Source organism: Hoplias malabaricus, chromosome 6 (genome assembly GCF_029633855.1).
Source record: "Hoplias malabaricus isolate fHopMal1 chromosome 6, fHopMal1.hap1, whole genome shotgun sequence".
Lineage (NCBI taxonomy): Eukaryota > Metazoa > Chordata > Actinopteri > Characiformes > Erythrinidae > Hoplias > Hoplias malabaricus.
Window position 1 is genome coordinate 28,586,753 of NC_089805.1, and position 21,345 is coordinate 28,608,097.

At 38.3% G+C, this 21,345-nt stretch overlaps 2 protein-coding genes across 2 annotated transcripts; one reads left to right on the top strand and one right to left on the bottom strand.

The window, feature by feature from the left end:
- Positions 1 to 10,241: 10,241 nt before the first annotated feature.
- On the top strand, positions 10,242 to 14,883 carry atp5mf (ATP synthase membrane subunit f). Its single transcript, XM_066675600.1, has 4 exons — positions 10,242 to 10,350; positions 11,463 to 11,570; positions 14,493 to 14,609; positions 14,726 to 14,883. Exons 1-4 carry the CDS (start codon positions 10,335 to 10,337, stop codon positions 14,752 to 14,754), a joined length of 270 nt encoding a protein of 89 aa, XP_066531697.1. The 5' UTR covers positions 10,242 to 10,334; the 3' UTR covers positions 14,755 to 14,883.
- A 284-nt stretch (positions 14,884 to 15,167) lies between these two features.
- Positions 15,168 to 19,679, bottom strand: cpsf4 (cleavage and polyadenylation specific factor 4). Its single transcript, XM_066675599.1, has 8 exons — positions 19,231 to 19,679; positions 18,348 to 18,398; positions 18,102 to 18,254; positions 17,923 to 18,018; positions 16,615 to 16,708; positions 16,440 to 16,512; positions 16,189 to 16,362; positions 15,168 to 16,093 (listed from the first exon to the last, which is right to left on the bottom strand). Exons 1-8 carry the CDS (start codon positions 19,331 to 19,333, stop codon positions 16,025 to 16,027), a joined length of 813 nt encoding a protein of 270 aa, XP_066531696.1. The 5' UTR covers positions 19,334 to 19,679; the 3' UTR covers positions 15,168 to 16,024.
- Between the last annotated feature and the right edge of the window lie 1,666 nt (positions 19,680 to 21,345).

The following is a 21,345-nucleotide window of genomic DNA, read 5'->3' on the forward strand; positions in this document are numbered from 1 at the left end:
CTGATCCAAGCAAAAACCACATACCGTATAAATGCAAACTCTGGACATTACCCCAGGCCTGGCTTCGGGGCTAAGTCCTGGTAAACTTCTCCTGGTCAGGTTACACAGTGTCCTTTTTGTTATCCTCATAAGGGTTCTTCCCTGTAAATCCAATCATAGGGTGCATCCACAGTAGACACAAAAGGTAAAATAATGCACACCATTGGTAATCTCCACAGAAAAGCATGAAACAAAATGGAAAGCGTTGGAACAGATGCACATGAGCCTAAGTGCACCATGCTCATAATTACTGTTATGACTGTTTCTGAGGGATTTAAAGTCCCCAGTTATTGGGCCATTGAGTAATGGAAATGTATTCTCTGGAGTGATGAAGCAATATTTGAGATGTGTTAATGTGGCATTTGTGATCCAAAATTAATCAACATTAGTACATGACGTTACTAGTGCTCTCATGACTGAATGCCATAAAATCATAAAAAAAATCTTCTTTAAAATGTAGTCCACTGTAGAATAGTGGAAGCTGTTATTGCAGTAAAAAAAAGAGCAAACTATCAATTAGTAGGCTTCAGTTAAAAATAAATATTGGATAAGATGTCCGCAGACTTGTGTTTAGGCATGACAATACTGGGCGACCAGTTAAAAATCTCATCAAACCTGTAGGATATAAAGCCACATAAATAAGCTTAGACCAGCATGGAATACATTTTTTTTTCAAACAAGATTGGAGAACACCAGCATGGAAATCAAAATTAATTTTATAAAGGATTTAAACTATGTCTTAAGTGAGAATGTACTTCAGGGTAATATGTACAGTGGTAATATAGTCTGTGCATCTTAGTGCTAAGTTGCTATGTATTTGGTACGCCAGATCAAGCTGTGAGGCAAGCCAACAGCAGGACAGTGTTGGAAATGATCAAAGCTCAGCTGAGACACTCAATGAGGGGCAAGCTTACAATAGACTCCATAATTTGCATTTCAAAGAAACTGGAAAAAAAACAAGGCACTGGGCATTTTGAGTGTTTTATCCCTACATGCTGTAAATTAGACATATATAACCAATATAATAAACTGAACACATGAACAATGATTTCAATAATCACGACTACTTCACTGAAACAGGCAAAGCAAGGTTCTAAATTCATAGAATGCTGGGAGGAAAAATGTTGTAAAATAGTTTGTCATTTTGTTTCACCTTTTGACAGATTTGGAATGCAATGCTATATTACTGACAAAATCTGCAGCTTTAATCATGAGATATTCCAACTTATGGATGCAGAAAAAGGTCACAAAATTGCTTCACTGCTTACACTTTACTAGAGAAATATTACAGGCTGGGCCTTGCTGGATCCGGACTGAATATATTTCATTTATTTTATCCCTAGGATGTGGTGCTGGAAATACATCGATGGTGAGGGAAGAATTTATATCATTTCTGAGGTGTTTGATATGATTCCCTTTTGGTTCATGATTTTAAATAATTTGTGATGCATCATAAGACATAATTCAAAGCAAACATTGAGATTAGAAGAGTCGAGATCTGCCTGTGATGTAAAGCACAAATCCAATATCCATAAGAAGATGTTTATTCCATGCGGGCAGTAATATTACCATACACCCATTTTTGTGAGCCACAAAGCATATATCAGAAATAGGTGCAGAGGTGTGAAAAGCATCTGAATGTGTGAGTTACATTACAATGCCTTCCAGAAAGAGCAGAAAAGTAACCGAGAGCCCAGCAAAGATTTAGGCCCGATTGTAGAAAGAAGATGCTGCATGGACACCACTCAAGCGTAAAACTGCTGAGATGCACTCTGGTCTATATTTATCCCGCAGGCGAGAGCAGCGTCAGAATGCGTGACTTTGCATACTGATTGCTACCTGTTTTCAGCTCTGCCTCAAGCTGAGAGATGGGCAATTTGTCAATGGTATACTTGCCTGGTCAAGCCAAGAGGAACACTCAGTAAATATAAAACATGGCCTTGTGGCCATATTATTGAGTAGCATTGTGACACCCTGCACTGGTATTGATTTGTGTTAATCAGAGTTATTCACTCTGATGTAAAACAGCATCATCTCATAGAAACTGAGGAATAATTAGAAACCTCCAGTGTTTTGCTCATTGATCTTTCCCATCTTCTGTTTTTTCCCCAGATGTTGCCTTTAAGGGATTCTCTTTCTAATGTTACCCGTGTTCGATTTGGCAAATGAGTACAAAAGACAGCAAAAACAATCCTTTTCATACAGCTGAAATAATTCTATTCTTAGTCTGGTTGTTCCATTTACCCCGAGGGAATCTAATTTGCTACCCAATAGCTCGTCCCCAGAGGGCTGTTGCGCCTGTATGCACACATGGCTGCCTGGGATGTTTCATTAGCCATTCAACTGCAGCTCTGTTTTCCTCTCTACTATGAGTCTACAAAATGTCTCAGACATGATGCTCACAGTTCAGCTCAGGCAGACTGATGGGTTCTTAATTAACCTTTTCCTCACTCACCAGTGGGGCTTATCTATTCACAGATGACAGATCCTTGCTGTCATATCTGAACCCTCAAACATATACAGCAACAACAAATTGCCCACAAATTGTGATGCATAGTACCCAAGACAAATGAAAAATAAAACTTTACTACAGAATGTTGCAGCTGGTCAACTGCAACGGAAGCTTCAGCATTGTCTTACAGTCCTACAAGTTGTTTTTGTGCTATTCAATCAGAAATATTTGGCTAAAAACAAATAGATTTCTACACAGAAGCATGATATATATTATATTTCATAATATTACATATTACATAAGAAGACTTTAATAAGAGCTCAAGATATATACCCAGAATTAAGTGACTTTATTGGTGGACTAAACACTATCTCAAAATCTCAGGCATCCATAGCCCACTACAAGGAAACAGATATAGCCCGGGCTCCTATCTAATAAAATCCACGGGAATAGTCCTCCTCAGCCCCATCCGGAAAGAGTGCAGCAAACTTAATTAGTTTTAATGTTCAGTCAAGGAAATGCTACTTGAAATTACATATAAATTAGGGTTAGTAGGTTTACAATTTCAGACATTAGACATCTTATGGTATGGAAATTCTGTAAGTCTGAATAGAAATGCCACTGAAGTGAAAACAGTTTTGAAACACTAAAATGAAGCAAAATAAGTGGTCTTGTCATCAGAAACTAAACTGACTCTTGGGAATGGGCTAGACTATATATTATATCGCTATAATTTTTGAAATTGGAAAAGAAGAGCTTTTATAGTCTTTAATTGTACAATACCAATGTCTACCAACAAGGCAGGTGTGTGGAGTGTGCGTAAGTACTCAAGGCCCCATCTTCCCAGGACCATAAATTCCCTCAGCTTCTTAAACATCATAAGGAAATTGGTTATCAGAGTCAACTAGCAACTAGCCCAAGGAAAATAGGAAATGGTCTTGCCCTTAGTTAGGTTATCTTCAGATTATTAATTAACTTTCTAATGCAAACTACTTTTGAAAAAATCAAAACATGATTTATGGGGGGATTTTAAAGGGGACATATTATGCAAAACTCACTTTTTGCATGCCTGTGTATTTCCACTGGTGGCATGGTGGCGCAGCAGGTAGTGTCGCAGTCACACAGCTCCAGGGACCTGGAGGTTCTGGGTTTGAGTCTCGCTCCGGGTGAGTATCTGTGACGAGTTTGGTGTGTTCTCCCTGTGTCCATATGGGTTTCCTCCGGGTGCTCCAGTTTCCTCCCACAGTCCTAAAATACATGTTGGCAGGTGGATTGGTGACTCAAAAGAGTGTCCCTAGGTGTGAGTGTGTGTTGCCCTGTGAAGGACTGGCACCCCCTCCAGGGTGTGTTCCTGCCTTGCACCCGGTGATTCCAGGTAGGCTCCGGCACCACTGCGACCCTGAATTGGATAAGCGTTTTCAGAAAATGAATGTATTTCCACTTGGGTCTCTACTGCTCCTATAAAATTCCAGTTGTGAAAAATACACATCCATCCATTTGAAAGATTTTGGGAATCATTTGTTTCTACGAGCTGTTTGGCTCCCTTATTGTAACATCACACTAGGGAAATTTGCATAGAACTACCCTGGCATTCAGGAAGGTGTTTGTGCAGGCAGAGCCACCCCATATGCTCACTACGCACTGTGCATAGGGCCCCGCAAATTAACAAAGGCCCCTTTATCTCAAGTTAGGGAGATTTTGTGTATAATCAGAAGATAAAGAGAAGCTATCCTTCAGGAAATGGAAAGAAGAAAAAAAGACTCCACGAGACTGAGCTGCGGGAACAGCAGTGAGGTAAACCTGTGAATGTTCTTCTTGAAGTTGGATTGTTAATAAATAATTATCTACGTACATAGCGGCAGGAATGTATTTAGAGGTGGTGTGCACTGCATAGCTGCTCTCCAAGACCTTAAAAGCCTCGCAGTGCCAGAGTGCCAACTTTGAAGCTGAAGAGTGAAATGTAAAAATATACTGATGTTTATATACTGTCTAGTACTCATTTAAACTTCCCCAAACACACCAATACAGTCTAAAATTGCTTACTATTTCATACCACATTAAAAAATGATACAGTTATTTCTAAGTGCGTTAAACACCTTAAATAGTGAAGCAGATACAGGCCCCTGGATAAAACTACTTCTTTAAAGTGACAAAATCTGGAAGCTGGAGAATAAACAGCTACATTTGCTCCTTTTTCTTCTATTCCACCTTAAGAACTGGAGCAGTTACAGAATCAGAAAAATGTTGACTTCGATGCTGGAGGGCTGATCACAAAAATAATTTAACATATAGGGCTGGATGGCACGCCTCTGTTTTCTGTCATTTTCACATGTGGTAAGCATTCAGTGTACATGGGATAGGTGGGCCGTGACCAGCGACAGTTTATTTGCATAAAAGTGGTGCATTAAACGGCTCATTCTGAAAGGGACTGAAACTGGCAAGAATAGAACTGGTGAGATCTCTTTATGTGAGAGTGATTTTGTTCAAAGAACTTTATGAACATGTTTTGTATAGCCCATAGACCTATGCTAACTTGTTTAAAAAGAGGTATAATATTCATTCATTATCTGTAACCGCTTATCCAATTCAGGGTCGCGGTGTGTCCAGAGCCTACCTGGAATCATCGGGCGCAAGGCGGGAATACACCCTGGAAGGGACGCCAGTCCTTCACAGGGCAACACAGACACACACACATTCACTCACACCTACGGACACTTTCAAGTCGCCAATCCACCTGCAACGTGTGTTTTTGGACTGTGGGAGGAAACCGGAGCACCCGGAGGAAACCCACGCGGACACGGGGAGAACACACCAACTCCTCACAGACAGTCACCCGGAGCTGGAATCGAACCCACAACCTCCAGGCCCCTGGAGCTGTGTGACCGCGACACTACCTGCTGCACCACCGTGCCGCCCTGAGGTATAATATGTCCCTTTTAAATAAATAAAATATTACACAGGGCCCAAAATTTCTGCCAGTGCCCCTGATGGTACTGGATGGAGCTCCTTCTGTCTAGAGAACACAATGGCACTGTTCCACAGTGAGGGAGGCTCCATACTATAGCTAACTCTTGGCATTGAATTTCGTGATTAAAGGCTGTACTGCATTCCATTGTATTTCATGGTTTTCTGTGGTGATTTAGCAGGATTTGAGCACAGATTATCAACAGTATTAGTAAAGGGAGCACCTTAAAATGAAATAAATTATTAAGTGGTATCTTAAGTGATAATAAGTGCTGGCCTTATGGTGATTACTGATAAAATGTGATAGTTGATATATAGTGTGGCAACAGAAGCATTCAGTAAACCTACAACAGTATAAGTACTTTCTGATAAAAATTACCATGGAATGTAGGTACCAATTAGTATTTGTGATAAAAGTAAAATTGAGCTAAATGTGGGATTGAGTGTGGCTCTGGGTGTGGGTTCCTTTGATCTTACGGTTTGTTTAAAACTGAGTTGGAAGAGCAATATGGGTGATCCAGCATGTGTGTAGGAGTGGAACGCTGGGCGGTGTTTCACAGCAAGGAGAGCTTGGCCTTCAGCAGAGTAATGAGGCAGCCCTGCCCTTATTTAATCATTAATTGTATCTGCCACTGTGATCTCTGGCAAACTGTGAGTTAGAGCCACAAACCAAGCATTGAGATTGCAGGACAGCAGAATGTGGCCCAGTGCTGACACTGTGACCAACGCAATAGCATCAGACTCTTCAGCAAATGTGAGTGTATGTGTAAGCTTGTGTGACATACTGACATCCACAGTGACGTATCACTGAGCTGAATAACTAATGCAAAATATAATTGCCTCTCCTCCTCTGCAAGACACAGTTTGATTTCTTGTCAAACACTATTAGCTTTAGGAATGAGAACTGGCTCCTTGGAGACATGCTTATCCTTAGCAATAAAATCAATGAAGTAGTTGAATCTCCTTTACTTTTTTATCAGATTAGTCCTATCATTTAATATACATGATAGACGTGCTGCAATACCTGAAAACTGAGGAGAAAAAACTGGGAACCTATAGAAGATAATAATGAGCCAGCTCCATATATGTGGCAGGCATGGAATAAAATTAACGAAAGCTATAGTGTCTGAAGGTCATGTACACGTCAATTTATTCAGTTCCACAAAACCTTTTACCACCCACTTATACTCTCTTCTATCTTCACTGGCTACATTGTAATATATTATAACAGCAAAACATTTGGAAACATTTACTGTGAAATATGTTTTGCATTGCTTTGTTTTTAAGGGGTTAATCCAAACCTTGGGCAGCACAGTTGCACAGCAGGTAGTGTTGCAGTCACATAGCTCCAGGGACCTGGAGATTGTGGGTTCAAGTCCCTCTCTGGGATTGGTACTACCGCTAACAATACAGTGACATTAAATTTCATTATGAATCAATTCTCATAATGTTTGAGATTATGTCATTTCTGAGAAGAAACAAAAATCTGTGACTTAATTTTCTTAAATTTTTATTTAGCTGTCAAAGGTACAAAGATGTTCAGTGTTCTGACGTAGCAAATTTATTGTATTTTTATAAATATATAGATTGAATTTAATGACTACAACACACACCAAAAACGATGGTAGATCAATAGAGCAGTATATATTAAAGATTCAAGGTAAAACATTCTGAAAATCCAACAGAGGCATCCAAAGTCTCTGTAAGGAAAATTTGTTTGTGGCTCATCAATTCATAACAAATTTCATGAAAGCTTTGTCAGACAGTAAAGGAGAACATTTATCACCATTCGCCATGTAGAAAAATGTGTTAATGAAACAAGAACTTTGAGAGAATCCAGAGAAACCTCTGTGATAAATACAGCCAATGACTCAGGAATACTTAAGTAAATTCACTGTTTCTTAATGCAGTCCACCATCAAAAAATGTAACTGAAAATTTTCAGTGTATAACAACCATCAAATAAAAAAATCAAGCTTGTCAGTCAAAACATTACAAATACATACAATTAAATATATGGTAAACAGGATTAATCTGTGAAGAGTTTGGTGTGTTTTCCCCGTGTCTGCCTGGGTTTCCTCCGCATGCTCTGGTTTTCTCCCATGGTCCAAAAGCACACTTTGTATCTGGATTACCAACCCAAAAGTGTCTGTAGATGTGAGTGAATTTGTGTGTGTTGCCCTGTGAAGGACTGGTGCCCCCTCCAGGGTGTATTCCTGCCTTGTGCCCATTGAATCCGGGTAGGCTTCTGACCCAGTGTGACTCTGAACTGGATAAGCGATAACAGATAATGAATGAATGAATAAACAGGATTAATAAATTAAGACTTGTATTTTTATTACATTTTACACATATTACAACTTTTCAGGTAACTGGCTTTGTACAGTGAACAGAAATTGACAAATACAAAATGTTTATTTGCAAATAATTATCACAAAACAGGCACACAATGATAGGTTTTTCAGCTTGGCACTTGAAATGTAGGAAGCTAAAAATTGCTCACAGTAAGATGCAAAAGACAAACCCAAAATCAGGGAGTATTTATACACATGATAATGACAGCTATAATTGTGAGCAGGTGTCGGGACTTTAGGGGAGGAGTAGTGCAGGCAACACACTGTTAAGAATCTTCCACAAAAACACAGCATTTATCACTTAACATCTCTTTAATTATTCATATAGACTCAAAGTTCTTTTGTCTACAGGCCAGATATCCATAGTAAAAATACTGCAGATCTCAAAATGAATACAATTCACCCCTTTGCACATTGAATCTATTCATGCCAAGAGAGTTCTGGCAGACAGCCATATAAAAAGATCTGCATCTTAATGCAGCAGAGTGGCAGAAATTGATTACAACCTCTCACCCTCAAATGATAGTCCTGCACTACACATGTTCCCATGACCTTGGAAGTGTGTGCAGGAAACAAGCACTTGGAGCATCATTTGCTAAATAATGAAGCCCAATATTCTGCTTCATCTGTAATGATTTTAGAAACATTAGTGGGTCTAAATGGTTTTTAACACTTATAAAATAGAAGGCCAAAATAACACTCATGTTACAAAACACAGAAAACTCCAGTTAGTCTGAAAAGTATTTAATAAACATGAATTGCAAAAAGGTTTTAGTCAAGCAAAATCTCTGTTGATAAAACAGCCCTTAGTGGAACAGAATTACACAATTATTAAAGGTTTACAACTTCATTATGCATTATGCTGGTGACAAAAGAGAAATTCACACAATTTGATCAAAGTAGTTCAATGATTAAGGTGTAAACAAATTATGCTGTGTTTTGATAAAAATTGTCAGTTGTAGTCAAATGTAGTTCACCCAGAGGTTCATCATTTATTCATTGTCTATAACTACTTATTCAGTTCAGGGTTGCAGTGGGTCCGCAGCCTACCCGGAATCATTGGGCACAAGGCAGGAACACACCCTGGAGGGGGCGCTAGTCCTTCACATTGTGACACACACTCACACATTTACTCACACCTATAGACACTTTTGAGTTGCCAATCCACCTACCAACGTGTGTTTTTGGACCGTGGGCAGAAACAAGAGCACCCGGAGACACGGGGAGGACACACCAAACTCCTCACAGAGAGTCACCCAGAGCAGGACATGAACTGACAACGCCAGGACCCTGGAGCTGTGTGACTGCAACAATACCTGCTGCACCACCATGCCACCTTCACCCAGAGGTTGTCCATCCTTAATCTCAAAAACAGGCAGCTGCCAAGCAGGCAAACCACAACAAAGACAGCCTGTCTGGAGTTACTTTTTTCTGAAGCACAGACTATATGCTGATGCCATTGCAAAATAACGTTTTTTAAGCATGTTCTTCACAGTCTACAATTTATTTGCAACAACATAAATGAAATGGCACATATGTACCAGAAAGCCTGATTAAATAGTATTGGTTTATGATAGAAACGTCTTGGGATTAAAAACTTGTTTCAAAATTACAAGCCTGGCAGGGGGTAAATGCAGCATTTTGTAATGTAAAATCATTTTACTATCAGATAAGGGCCAAATAATTAAAGGAACACTAGATAAGATTTGGTATTTTTGCTCCTGGACTTTCCCTACAGGTGCTGAGTGTACTGTCCTAAAACAGGTGGAGGGGTGGATTGTGTGGGGCTGTTTCCTCCCCTGCAAAAAGTTAACAGTGCTGTTTCCGCAGTGCTAAGCCCAGAGTAGCAATGGTTCATCCTATTACAGGTCAGTGGAACATGTCAGTAATTTTGAATCTGTAATCTTTATAAATATTTTAAATATATATATTATTATATATTACTATATGTTATTATAAATAACCCATGAGTCCAATTTTAAAAAGTGAACATTTTTACTATTTGAGAAGTCCAGTGAAGGCAACAATTCTAGCTGAAGCACATTTTCAAACACACACACACACACACACACACACACACACACACACATATATATATATATATATATATATATATATATATATATATATATATATATATATATATATATTTCTCTTTGCAAAACAGGCTCAGTCCCAAATGGCTCATAGTCCCAAAGCGTGATAATCAATTAATTGGTTATATTGAATTAATTACCTTATATGAATCTGTTTAGATTCTGAAGTAAGCTGCTTGACTCCCTATTTATTATTTACTGCGCTCTTAGTGTGTAGCAGCACTAGTTTAATGACCCATGCAGCAATCTATGTAGGGAGCTTGGAGAGACTTAAGGTATAGATTCAGCTCTCATCAAAGCATGCCGAAATAAATAAATGAGCCAATGGGAGACTGAAACGTCACGGATACATGTATTAACTCCCGCCCTTTAGCCTCCACTCCATTTTCTTCCCAACATCCACAGCGGCGCCCTGCGAACCGAGAGCAAGATGGCGGACAGACCAGGTACGAGTCCCTGAAGCTTGTTTGAATGAATAATGCTTAGCTGTAGAGCTTGAGATATTAATTATGCTCGGGACTGATATTCTGGGCATTAAGCTCGGTTGAATTGTGTCCGGTTTGGATCGCGGTTTGTCTTAATGTGATGAGAATGCATGTATTTATAAAGGCCCCACTGGAGTCATGTCAAGGACTTTTGGTGTGTCCCTCTCGCCTTTCTTTTCGTCTCACTCAGCTTTGGACAAAACGGGATACATTTTAACTCCCATACGTGCTGCACTGTTCGTGTTCCTTTTGTGCATCTTCTTTTATCGCTAGCTGTCCTCGATTTGGTGTCATAGTGAAGCTTTGCAGTGACTCTAGCTCAGTTAGCGCTAGCTCTAGTGTAACTCAATGACAGACAGTCAGACGTTTGGGACACCAGTTACTTTCGTGCTTGGAAATGATGGTGTATTTGTCAGATTAAAACACATTTTATAAAAACTGGCGTCAACTATTGCACGAAAGTCAATAGGACCTAAAATAAGAAAATACTAATTAGATAAAAGTACCACGTGAAAGCAGATGTGAAAAGTGTGTTTTTTTTTTTCCATTTTTTTTTTTTGGTACATGAGTAGAGAATGACAGCATGAGAATAGGGTAACATGACTGGCGTTTCTGGGTATGTCCTGGATATCAATAACTTTGAAAACTTACAAACTAAAAGATATATTAAAGTTGAAAATCCATCTTTAACAGAACGAAGTACAGTGCAGTGTGTAAAATGTTTGACAAAGTACTGTACGTAGTTATTCATGGCAGGTTTTCAATGAGCTTATACATGTGCATTGTCAATTTGCATATTAGAATCTATTAATGTAGACTTTTTTTTGGACAGAAGCACATTGGAATTGTGATTCCATATATAAACAAACACACACACAAACTGTTGACTGTAGGGACAGTCAACACACACGCGTAGAGAGATCAGTCAGACATCCCAGCATCCTGGGGAGCAGTTGGAGGTTGGGTGCCTTGCTCAAGGGCACTTCTGAAAACAGCAAAGATGTTCGTAATAAAGGTCAGGTTATTTTGATGAACCAAGCTGTTTGCTAATTGACCAAACTTTCTTAATCTAGTTCCCCTAGCTGAGAAAAGGCTCATGGATGTCAAGCTGGGTGAGCTACCATCCTGGTTTGGTGCAAGAGATTTCACCCCCAATGGACTTCTTGGCTCAACTCGCAGAGGTAATGATCTTCATGCTGATAAACCCATAAACCCCTTCTTGTTAAAGTTTCACTTAAAGTAGTATATTACAAAGGCAGGTTTTCTATTGTTTTGGGAATTGAATGTTGTAATTGTTACAGTTTTGCAAGTCAAATTTTTGCCCATTGCTGTATACAAGACTTGAGCTACTCATGAATCTGTGGCTACATTTTAGTGGTCAGCAAGTTTGCTTGTTTCTTAAGCTTTTGTGTTCTGCTACGAAAAAGAGAAGTTGTTCAGTTGCCATTTTCCTGCTCACTTGTTGATCTGTATCCATGTCAACAGTGCTCCGAGTGGCCGGCCTGATTTAATGCACCCATAAAATGTAGAATATAGAACATGTTCAAAATCTGACGCAGCATCTCAGGCCGCCAGTTTGGGACTCGGTGTGAAAGATACTGCCAATGTGGGTGTTTTTTTCCAAAAACTTGACATACGAATATTTTGTCCTTAAAAACTGGACTCTGTGTGAAAATGTTTGAACGCTCCGCAATAATTGTACCCTCACATATATGCAGACCACCCATGCCATCACAGATGCTGTTTTTTCATTGGGAACAATCGTGATCTTGGTCGTTTTTGACACACACAATCTGACATTGATTTTTCTCAAAAATCAATGGGACTCGTCTGATTACAGAACATTTTCACTGCCTTTCGGTCCATCTCAGGTGACTTAGGGCCCAGAGAACTAAGAAAGAACAGAAAAGTTTAAAAAAAAAATAAGTGAAATAAGACGGTGTACACTGTTTAAAAGCACAGCTGGTGCTAACAGGCTAATTTTTCAGTGAACTGAGGCTCAAAACACACATATTTAGAGGATAAAGTCATATACCTGTGAGCAGCACAAAGTCGAGTGAAGGATTTTGAGAACTTTCTGTTTACATCTTTCTTCCTCTCTCTATTTTTAACCCAAACTCAGCTCTAAACTCACACTGCGGTGGGAGACTGGGCTTGTGTTTTATCATCCATCCATTTTCAGACCGTGCCATCAGCAGTCATTGAGCTCCCACAGTTCCGTTCCCTGTGGCTCTCCTAAATGCACATAAACATTTTAGTCGACTTTTAAAGACAAAGAACAGAAATTTGATCCACCACACACACGTCATCAATACCTCCCTCATTTTCAGATACCACCACACTTTTTGAAATACCGCGGTATACTGTGTTATCATTATACCGTCCAACCCTAGAGCAGGCCGACCGATGGCCCATTATATAATGCCAATATCATAATGTTTTTTTTTTTTCTTTCGCCCACTGATAAAAATACAATTAAGTTAATAATAATAAATTAGATACAAAATTACTGAACGTAAATGAATATTTATTTAGCACTATTATTGTCTGCGGTTTGAACTTTGCAGTGTACTTATTTTAAATAAAAACATATAACTAAATCAATGTCCACAGGCAATAAAAATGGGGTTTCCCAATGGGGAAATCGCATCATTCATCTTCATTAGAAAGAACAGAAAAGTTTAAAAAAAATAAGTGAAATAAGACGGTGTACACTGTTTAAAAGCACAGCTGGTGCTAACAGGCTAATTTTTCAGTGAACTGAGGCTCAAAATATGTAACATAATATTATATGTATATAATTCTAACCACAGGGGGGAGAGAGAGAGAGACAAATGCAAAAAGCAGAAACAGTATGTGGAACGTTACATAACGTTTGTTTCCCAAATGCTGATGATAAAGTAAGTTATTTTCTTACATTCACAGTCCAAAAGCTAGCATTAACATTATCTCCCGTTAGCAAATGCAACCAACTGTAAGCAATGTTGGGTGTCTTAAAACGATCAGATCAGTCACGTATATTAGCAAACTGTTCAGTGGAGATGAGAACAATATATTTTTAAGCCCTTAAATCTATCTAGTTTAGCTGGTTAAAGGCTTGCTACCACTACAAGTCCCAAACAGCATGTTTGCATTTTCTCACTAAATGCCCAGAATCAATCTGATATTGATTATCTCAAAATGGCATGAATCGGCCTGATTCATTGATCAACCACTAATTTTGACAGCACTACTCCCAAGCCCAAGTTATGCCCATCATGTTATGGGTGTTATGAGGCATCCTAGCTTGCAAAGACCTTTTGGTGGCTGGTCCTGTTTTACTCTTGATGACCTTCTGTTACCAGGTAAACTGCCAATTGTGGATTTTTTTCCCTCCAGGCTATTTTCCTTCTGTTGCTTATTTTCTTGCATTCTTTATATATAATCATAAAAAAGGAACTTTTAGGCCAAGAGTTTATCAAATAAAGTAAAATGTTCAGGCATGTCCATGAAACCTATCAGGCATGATGCTAGAAGCCAGTTCTAATAATATTTTTCAGTGAGGTAAGACCTAGAGGCATTACAGTTTTCAGATATCTGGCTATGAGCACTAATATGAATGTCTGACTTGGTAAATATAACTTCACACATGCACAGAAACCCAGAACCTTTCCGGGCATCACCTGGCAGAACTATGTGTGAACACAAATGACCATGACAATTGTACCAGTTGCTACCTGGAGTTTATCCTTCTAATAATACAATACAAATCTGGGTAAAGTCAGACTGTGAATTGGGCCGTTATTGTTTTGTAGAATTCTCAATGAATCCATGCACTCTGTGCTACACAGACGCTGCCACATGTCTAAACCACGCTGGAGAATTTCCAGCCGTGAGAACGCATATGTAAGACACAACCTCGGGCTCCAGAAAATGCCTGTACCTATTTCTACACACATTTTCCTGAGTTCATACTTGAAAATGACTTTTCTTTACAATGGTGTTTCATATCAAACAAATCTCAGACTGATGACATATTCATTTTTAATTTTGAAATGGAATTCACACTTAAATCAAAAGCTTATCTGCCTTTCTAATGATTGTTATAATCTTGCCTCTTTCAGGCTATGACAGATATTACAGCAAGTACATCAACGTGAAGAAAGGAGGTATTGGTGGCGTTGCAATGCTTCTTGCTGGTTACGTTGCACTGAGTTACCTCTGGGAATATGATCATATAAGTGAGCAACTATTTAATCCAGTATATATTTTTTTATTCCTCCAAAGGAGATTTTTCATTGATGTATCTGCTACATAAAGCCTACAATTATTTCTCATGTCATCTTTTCCACAACAGAGCATGATCGGTGGAGGAAGTATCACTGAAGCTTCTTGGCACCATGGACCACAAAGACTGTCCGTCAGTGTGATCAGCATACATTTAAGCTTTCTATGATGTGTATAGTGATTTGTTGTGACCAAGAATTAAACTTTAAAAAATATACATTATTAAATGAATCTGTGTCTCTAACTTAATTTGCAATTTATAAAAAGATGAGATTTGAGATTTTATTTAGCTGTGAATAATTCTGTATGCATATCTAATTTGTGACGATCATAGTTTGGAATTTTAAGGTTGAATAGCTTTAAACATAAGTATGCTTGGACATCTATGTCACAACAGATAGCCTTGCATTACTGGACTCTCTAGAGGTTTGAGAGATTCTGGTACTTTTCACCAGGTAATGTGGCCAAGTGCCTACTACTGCAGGAAAAAAAATTGACACACACAAGAACCAAATATAAGTCTCTTATTTTTGGCATAGAATGTAGGAGGCAGCATTCATGTTGAACCAGTACAAAACAATACACAAGTGTGTATACATGGATGTACAGATAGCCAGTCTGAATGCATCTGGCAGAATCCTAACAGTGAGGCCAGATTAACGCACTAATGGTATCGGACTCTGTAGTTGTGGGCAGAGCACCTGTGGCTGAGACTACAACAGATAGCTATTTGTGTTTTACCATAATTAATTCTAGCATGGAATTTTATTGACCAGAAATTACAAAATGTGTTTTATACAACATTCAAACCACTTTAGCTTTGTAACCCACATCAAAACAGTATTTTCAAAAGTTCACAAAGGCATTTGAGTAAAAATCCAGAATTTGCTCAAAATTAAACAAAACACCAATGCTTTGTTACTGCGTCTTATTGGAATAAGATGTAGTCCTCAAATGCTTATTACAAAGTAAAATATTTCTGCGTGATCCTGAAAAAGACGCATCACTCTCACAGAAAGCTAATAGAAAAATATAATACCAAAATATGCACAATTCTGCAAGAAACATGCTTCCTTCAGTTTCATGATATACTAGGCATGGAAAAAACGTCTTGAATGGGTGATTTCTCCAGAAAAACAATGTGAACTTGTGATGAAATCTGAAAGATTTATTTATTCATCAGTTCAGACTGGCTTTATTAATCATTTCTACCTGCTGAAACTGCATTAGCACAGAACCTGAGTTGCCTCTCAGAGGACTTGCTCAGGATTTATGGCTGGCAGGCTTTCACTACAGCACTTCCAAAGAAAGGTAAATGCTCCAGTCCTCTCAAACCTTGCAACAAATTTCCAGGAGTTGCAAATCAACACTATTGTCCACTTAGGAATGCCAGGTGTCCTTTCGTGCATTTGTTTGCATAATGGCCTTTCTCCCCACACTGCAAAATAAAGATAACGAGTAAACCAGATTTGAAATGCCATATGAAGTACCATAAATGATTAAACAAAGTTTTCAATGAAACTGAAACTTTACCTTGTAACATGTAACTTGGTCCAGTGGACGAGGACCTCGGGGGCCACCCATGTTGTTCTGATTCTGTGTTGTCCCAAGACCATGTGGCATTTTTTGATTGTTATTAATATTTGAGTTGGTGCTGGTTAATTGGATCAGTGATAATGATGATCTGTTCATGTTTTGTATGTTTTGCTATTGTGGATATAAAACAAATGATTAGTTATTTCAGCATTATGAGCATTGGCACACATAGGGTGAAAAAAACAAACCTTCTGCTGAGTCTGTGACTGCTGAGGTAGTGGAGGCTGTTCAGTTGTACCCATAGGTAGCTCAAAACGTGGACTAAAAAAAAAAATCAAGCAGTCGAATGTTATGTTAACAATCAAGACAAGAATGTGATAATCACCAAAAATATAATGTAAATATATAAATGCATGAACTCACTGCATAAATTTGCATGACTTGCCCTCAGGACAGAAGCCTACTAGATAATTAACACAGATGACCCTTCTTGTGTGTCTGTGTCGGCAGTCCGGCCCTTAAATCAAACAAGAGGGGACGGTTCATACCAATTTTTTTTTATATAAACTCATCTTTAGTAAAAAAAAAATAGTCTAAATATGTTCAAGTAAAATCATCTTCCTTGTTTTAACCTATTGAATAATTCAGATGTGGTAACTGTGATCCAGAAATAATGTAATATGTACACGACCTCATTATAGCTTGTGCCTGAATGCAATTACATCCTCACAGCAATGTTTCAACATCTGATAAGACTTCCTAGAAGAGTAAAGGCTATTTTTTCAACAAAGCTGAGATAACCTCAAGATTTCAAGAAAAATGCAGTAGGTGTCTTAAACTTCATTCATTCTTTCATTCATTATCTGTAACTGCTTATCGTAGCCTACCTGGAATCACTGGACGCAAGGCAGGAACACACCCTGGAGGGGGTGCAGTCACAGGGCGACAAATTCACTCTCTCACACACACACACACACACACCCCTATGGACACTTGAGTCGCCAATCCACCTACCAACGTGTTTTGGACCATGGGAGAAAACCCACGTGGACACTTGGAGAACACCATACTTCTCACAGAGTCTCACATGGAGTGGGAATTGAACCCACAGCCTCCAGGTCCCTGTCTTAAACTTGTGGCCGGTTTTACAGAAACTGATTTATAAGATTCAGGCAGATTTATGCTCCTAACCTACAATTTCTAAATGGATTATTTTGATTTTGGACTGTGTCGCAAACCCTTTATAAAAGTGTAGAATGTCCCCTACATAGCTTTATATTTAATTTTAAATCATAATGGCCCTAAATGACATTTACTGAACATCCTGGATGCAGTCACATGACAGTTTGTGAATTTGTGTATGTGAGAGACACCTCATTTGCAGGATAATACAAGAGAGAAATAGCTTATTTTAAACGCTTATTTTTCTCTTTCTAAATGGTGTGTTTCAACTATTTTAACAATTCAGATGATTTAGTAAACGGTCCTAGGTTACAGTAGACCCAATCTGACCCCATTTCAAGAATACAATGTTGAAATACAAGTTACAAAATAGCTGTTGGTGTGTTTTTGTTACACTGGGATTTTAACCCAAAATTAATGAAAAAAAAAAGTTGTTTCTATGGTCTTTATGATGAACTGAGTCTAGGCAATTATAGTCAATGAATATATCCTGTGGACCAGTTATCTTGACGAACCTGTATGTCCACTATTTCAGACAAAGAGCCTTACCATGTTTGCAGAATCCCCTGTCATACCAAGGACAGTCTTTGATCTTAGACTCTGGGTCAATGTGAAGGAAGGGGCACTCTTTATTACTGCATTCACCTGTAAGAACACACTTTGTTTCAGTCAAAATTTATAATGACAAATGGAGAATGTAGAGGTAATAATATGTGAGAAATACTAACCAAATTTGGAGTAGAAATAGCATTCTGGCATCTTTGTCATATCATATTCATGTAAAAATTCACACTGGTCTCCTTTTTTGCACAAACCCCGAAGCCAGTGTTTACACACCACTGTCTTTTCTCCACTAATATGCCGAAAAGGACACATACCACCTATGAATAAAAAGGTTGGTAAAAAATATTAAGGCCTCTTGCAGTCTATTCCACACAAACACCAACACTCCAAATAAAGCTGTTTGAACTTACCCTTCATACAAGAAGCTCTCATGAAAAACTCACATACTGCAGCACCAGACTCTATAAAGAAAAAGTGAGAATTATAATATGCCACTGGGCAGAGCTCCTGGGATATAAAGGTAAAACCAATATTCAAATATACGCAGTTTAACAATGTGCTCTCTCAATTTCATAATGTGTCCTGGCAGTTTAACTAGCCAGCCTTCCCTAAATAAAGCCTCAGTCCATATCGACAAATCTGAGGGAACTATTTAATATATTAAGCTGATGAGAAAAATAATTGACAGGAAAAGTTTGTTTATCTGAGGGAGGTTTTTAGTTAAATTGAGTTTATGTATTTATTAAACTTACGAACTAAAACATTTGCACATTTGTATTCTACACTCATTTTAACAGCTTCACTTCTGATATAGAATCGAATTGTATTTCTACAATTACAGACTGTGGTCTATGTGTTGCACCCTTTTCCCCAGTTCTTCCATGGTCAGGACCACCACAGAGAAGGTATTATTTGGATGGTGGATAGTTTTAAGTCCAGCGGCGACACTGCAAAAATATAGTTTTGTGTTTGTACGTATTAAGCTGGTACAAATGGATCAGACAGTGTTCAATAGTGAATGGACAGTGTTTAAAAACTCCAGCCGCACTGCTGTGCCTGATGCCCTCATACCAGGGCAACACACACATACACCACCACCAGTGTCAGAGAAGCGCTGAAAACGATCCACCACTCAAATCATGCCTGCTGTGTGGTTGTCCTGATGAGTGTACCCATATGGTAAGTGGAGCTGATAAAATTGATAGAGTGTAGAATATTAGCCTGAGATGTTTCTGGACTGTTTAATGAAAACGATAGTTTTAATATGTTTAGCTGTATAGGAAATGAACTTACTGTCCATTCCTGGAAAGGGCAGCGGTTGAGCCCCAAGCTGTTGTTCCACAGCAATCTCCAGGTCAAATTTAATGTGATCGACGCTAGCGATTAACTCCTGCATGTTTTTGTTTATTTGCTTGTCTTAATAGGCTGTAACTATTAGTAACACGCAGTAAGTGTGCATCTGTTTAAAAGAAAACTTCAGCTACTGACGTTAGCGAGCTACTGCTAGGCTATGCTCATTAACTGATAAACTAGAATTCAAACTGACCGAAGTTATATATCAATGGAAGCTAGCGGAAAGTGTAAAACGTTTGGACACCCGAGAACCCCCCTTTAGATTTTTTTGTTTAAAAAAATCACAAACAGAACAGAAACCGCGCGAACAAACACAGCGCCGTTCACGTCTTCAGCTCACGCTCATAGCCCCGCTCCCCAGGCCACTCAATCAGACCCTGCGCCATCGATCGACGGCTACATACTAGTGGAAGTCGTTGCATGCTTTAATGTTGGCTTTAAAACACAACCTTCATTAATTGTTTAAGATGATTTACTGCGCTGTAGATCATATGTTAATTTTGTAGCTGATTCGCATTTTGAGTTTGGAGCAGCTTTGTTCATGACCAATCCAAATATCGACAATCAATTAATAACCATAACAGAAGCAGATAAAAGTCCTCGGTTCGGTTTTATTCACTCCAGTGTGTCACTCATGTACCGCTGCCTTCAAGACCAGATACTATTTTTTGGTTTCATTTAGAGTAAAATTTTATTTTAGGAATATCTCAATTACTTGTTGAGGTGCATTGCCTTAAATGACTACATTTTAACATTTATCATACGGTCACATTCTTCCTCCATCTACGAAACCTCAGTGTAAAAAAAAATGCAAGTTTATTAATTCCTGTTACGCTGTTTCTGTTTATTTTTGTGAGATTTATAAAATTCAGCCGAGTTTTAAAAAATATTAACCGTGTCAATCATATTTGTCATATGATTAACACGATTTAAAAAAAGTATTAATGTTTTTTCTTTCCTAAATATTTGTGTGTGGACCAACCCTTTTATATGGACATCTTCAAACGGCAGACCTCAGTATATTACTGTACTGTAAAGTACTGTTCATACACATCAAGTTGATAAATGTCTACATTTCTGATAAAACAATAAAATATACTGCATTGTAACTGCAAATATATACATTTGTAGAAATGAATGGTATACGTGTCTACATGTTTATGTTCTTATATGTAATTAAAAATATTTATAAAAATGTTGGATTACTAGTCTTGCTTAATTAGAAAATAAAACAAATTTCTCTTAATTGCTGGATGTTTCAAAGAGTTTCAAAATACTGTGTCATTTATCTGTACAAATACATTTTATTACATAGATAAGAAACACAAAACTATTTCCCACCAAGACAATGACCAATTCTTTTATGTATTTCTTACCCAAATCACCAGTCATTGCCACATGCACCCTGTAGCTAATGCTCCCCCAGGTACATGCTTAGGTGAAGGCATGCTTATTTTGGGACATATGAAGCAATTCACTACTACTTTTCAAACTGTTGCTAACAATGCCAGTGTGCAGTGCAACACTAACTGACCATGTCACTTTTTTTTAATCATATGAAATATTCATGTGCTGAATGATGGGGAGAGGAAGGGATATAATACACTCTCAGTGAGATTACGGACTGTTTTTTTCTCTTGGATTCCTAGTGCTGAGGCATCACTAAATGCACTATGTCCTGATAAGGGGGCAGACATTTAGACATCATGGGAGAAGTTAATTTGGCCACAAACATGTTTGAGAAAGTTTTTAGCAGAATGTTGAAGTAGACCTGAGAAAGACTGGAGAGAAATTCCAACACGGCTGTACTAAAAGCTACTATCAAGCACAAAGGTGGAATTTAACTTAAGGTTATTACAGTGATGTTTTGGAGATTGAGTTCACCAAGGCAATCACAAACTCAAAAATGTATTTTGGAGGGATAATCTGCAAAGAGACTGTCCAAATGATAATGATCAGAAACACATCAGCCTCCATTGGAAAGAAATTAAGTGTCACAATTTTAAATTTTGTTTCAATTGTCTGAATGTGGGCGGCACAGTGGTGCAGCAGGGA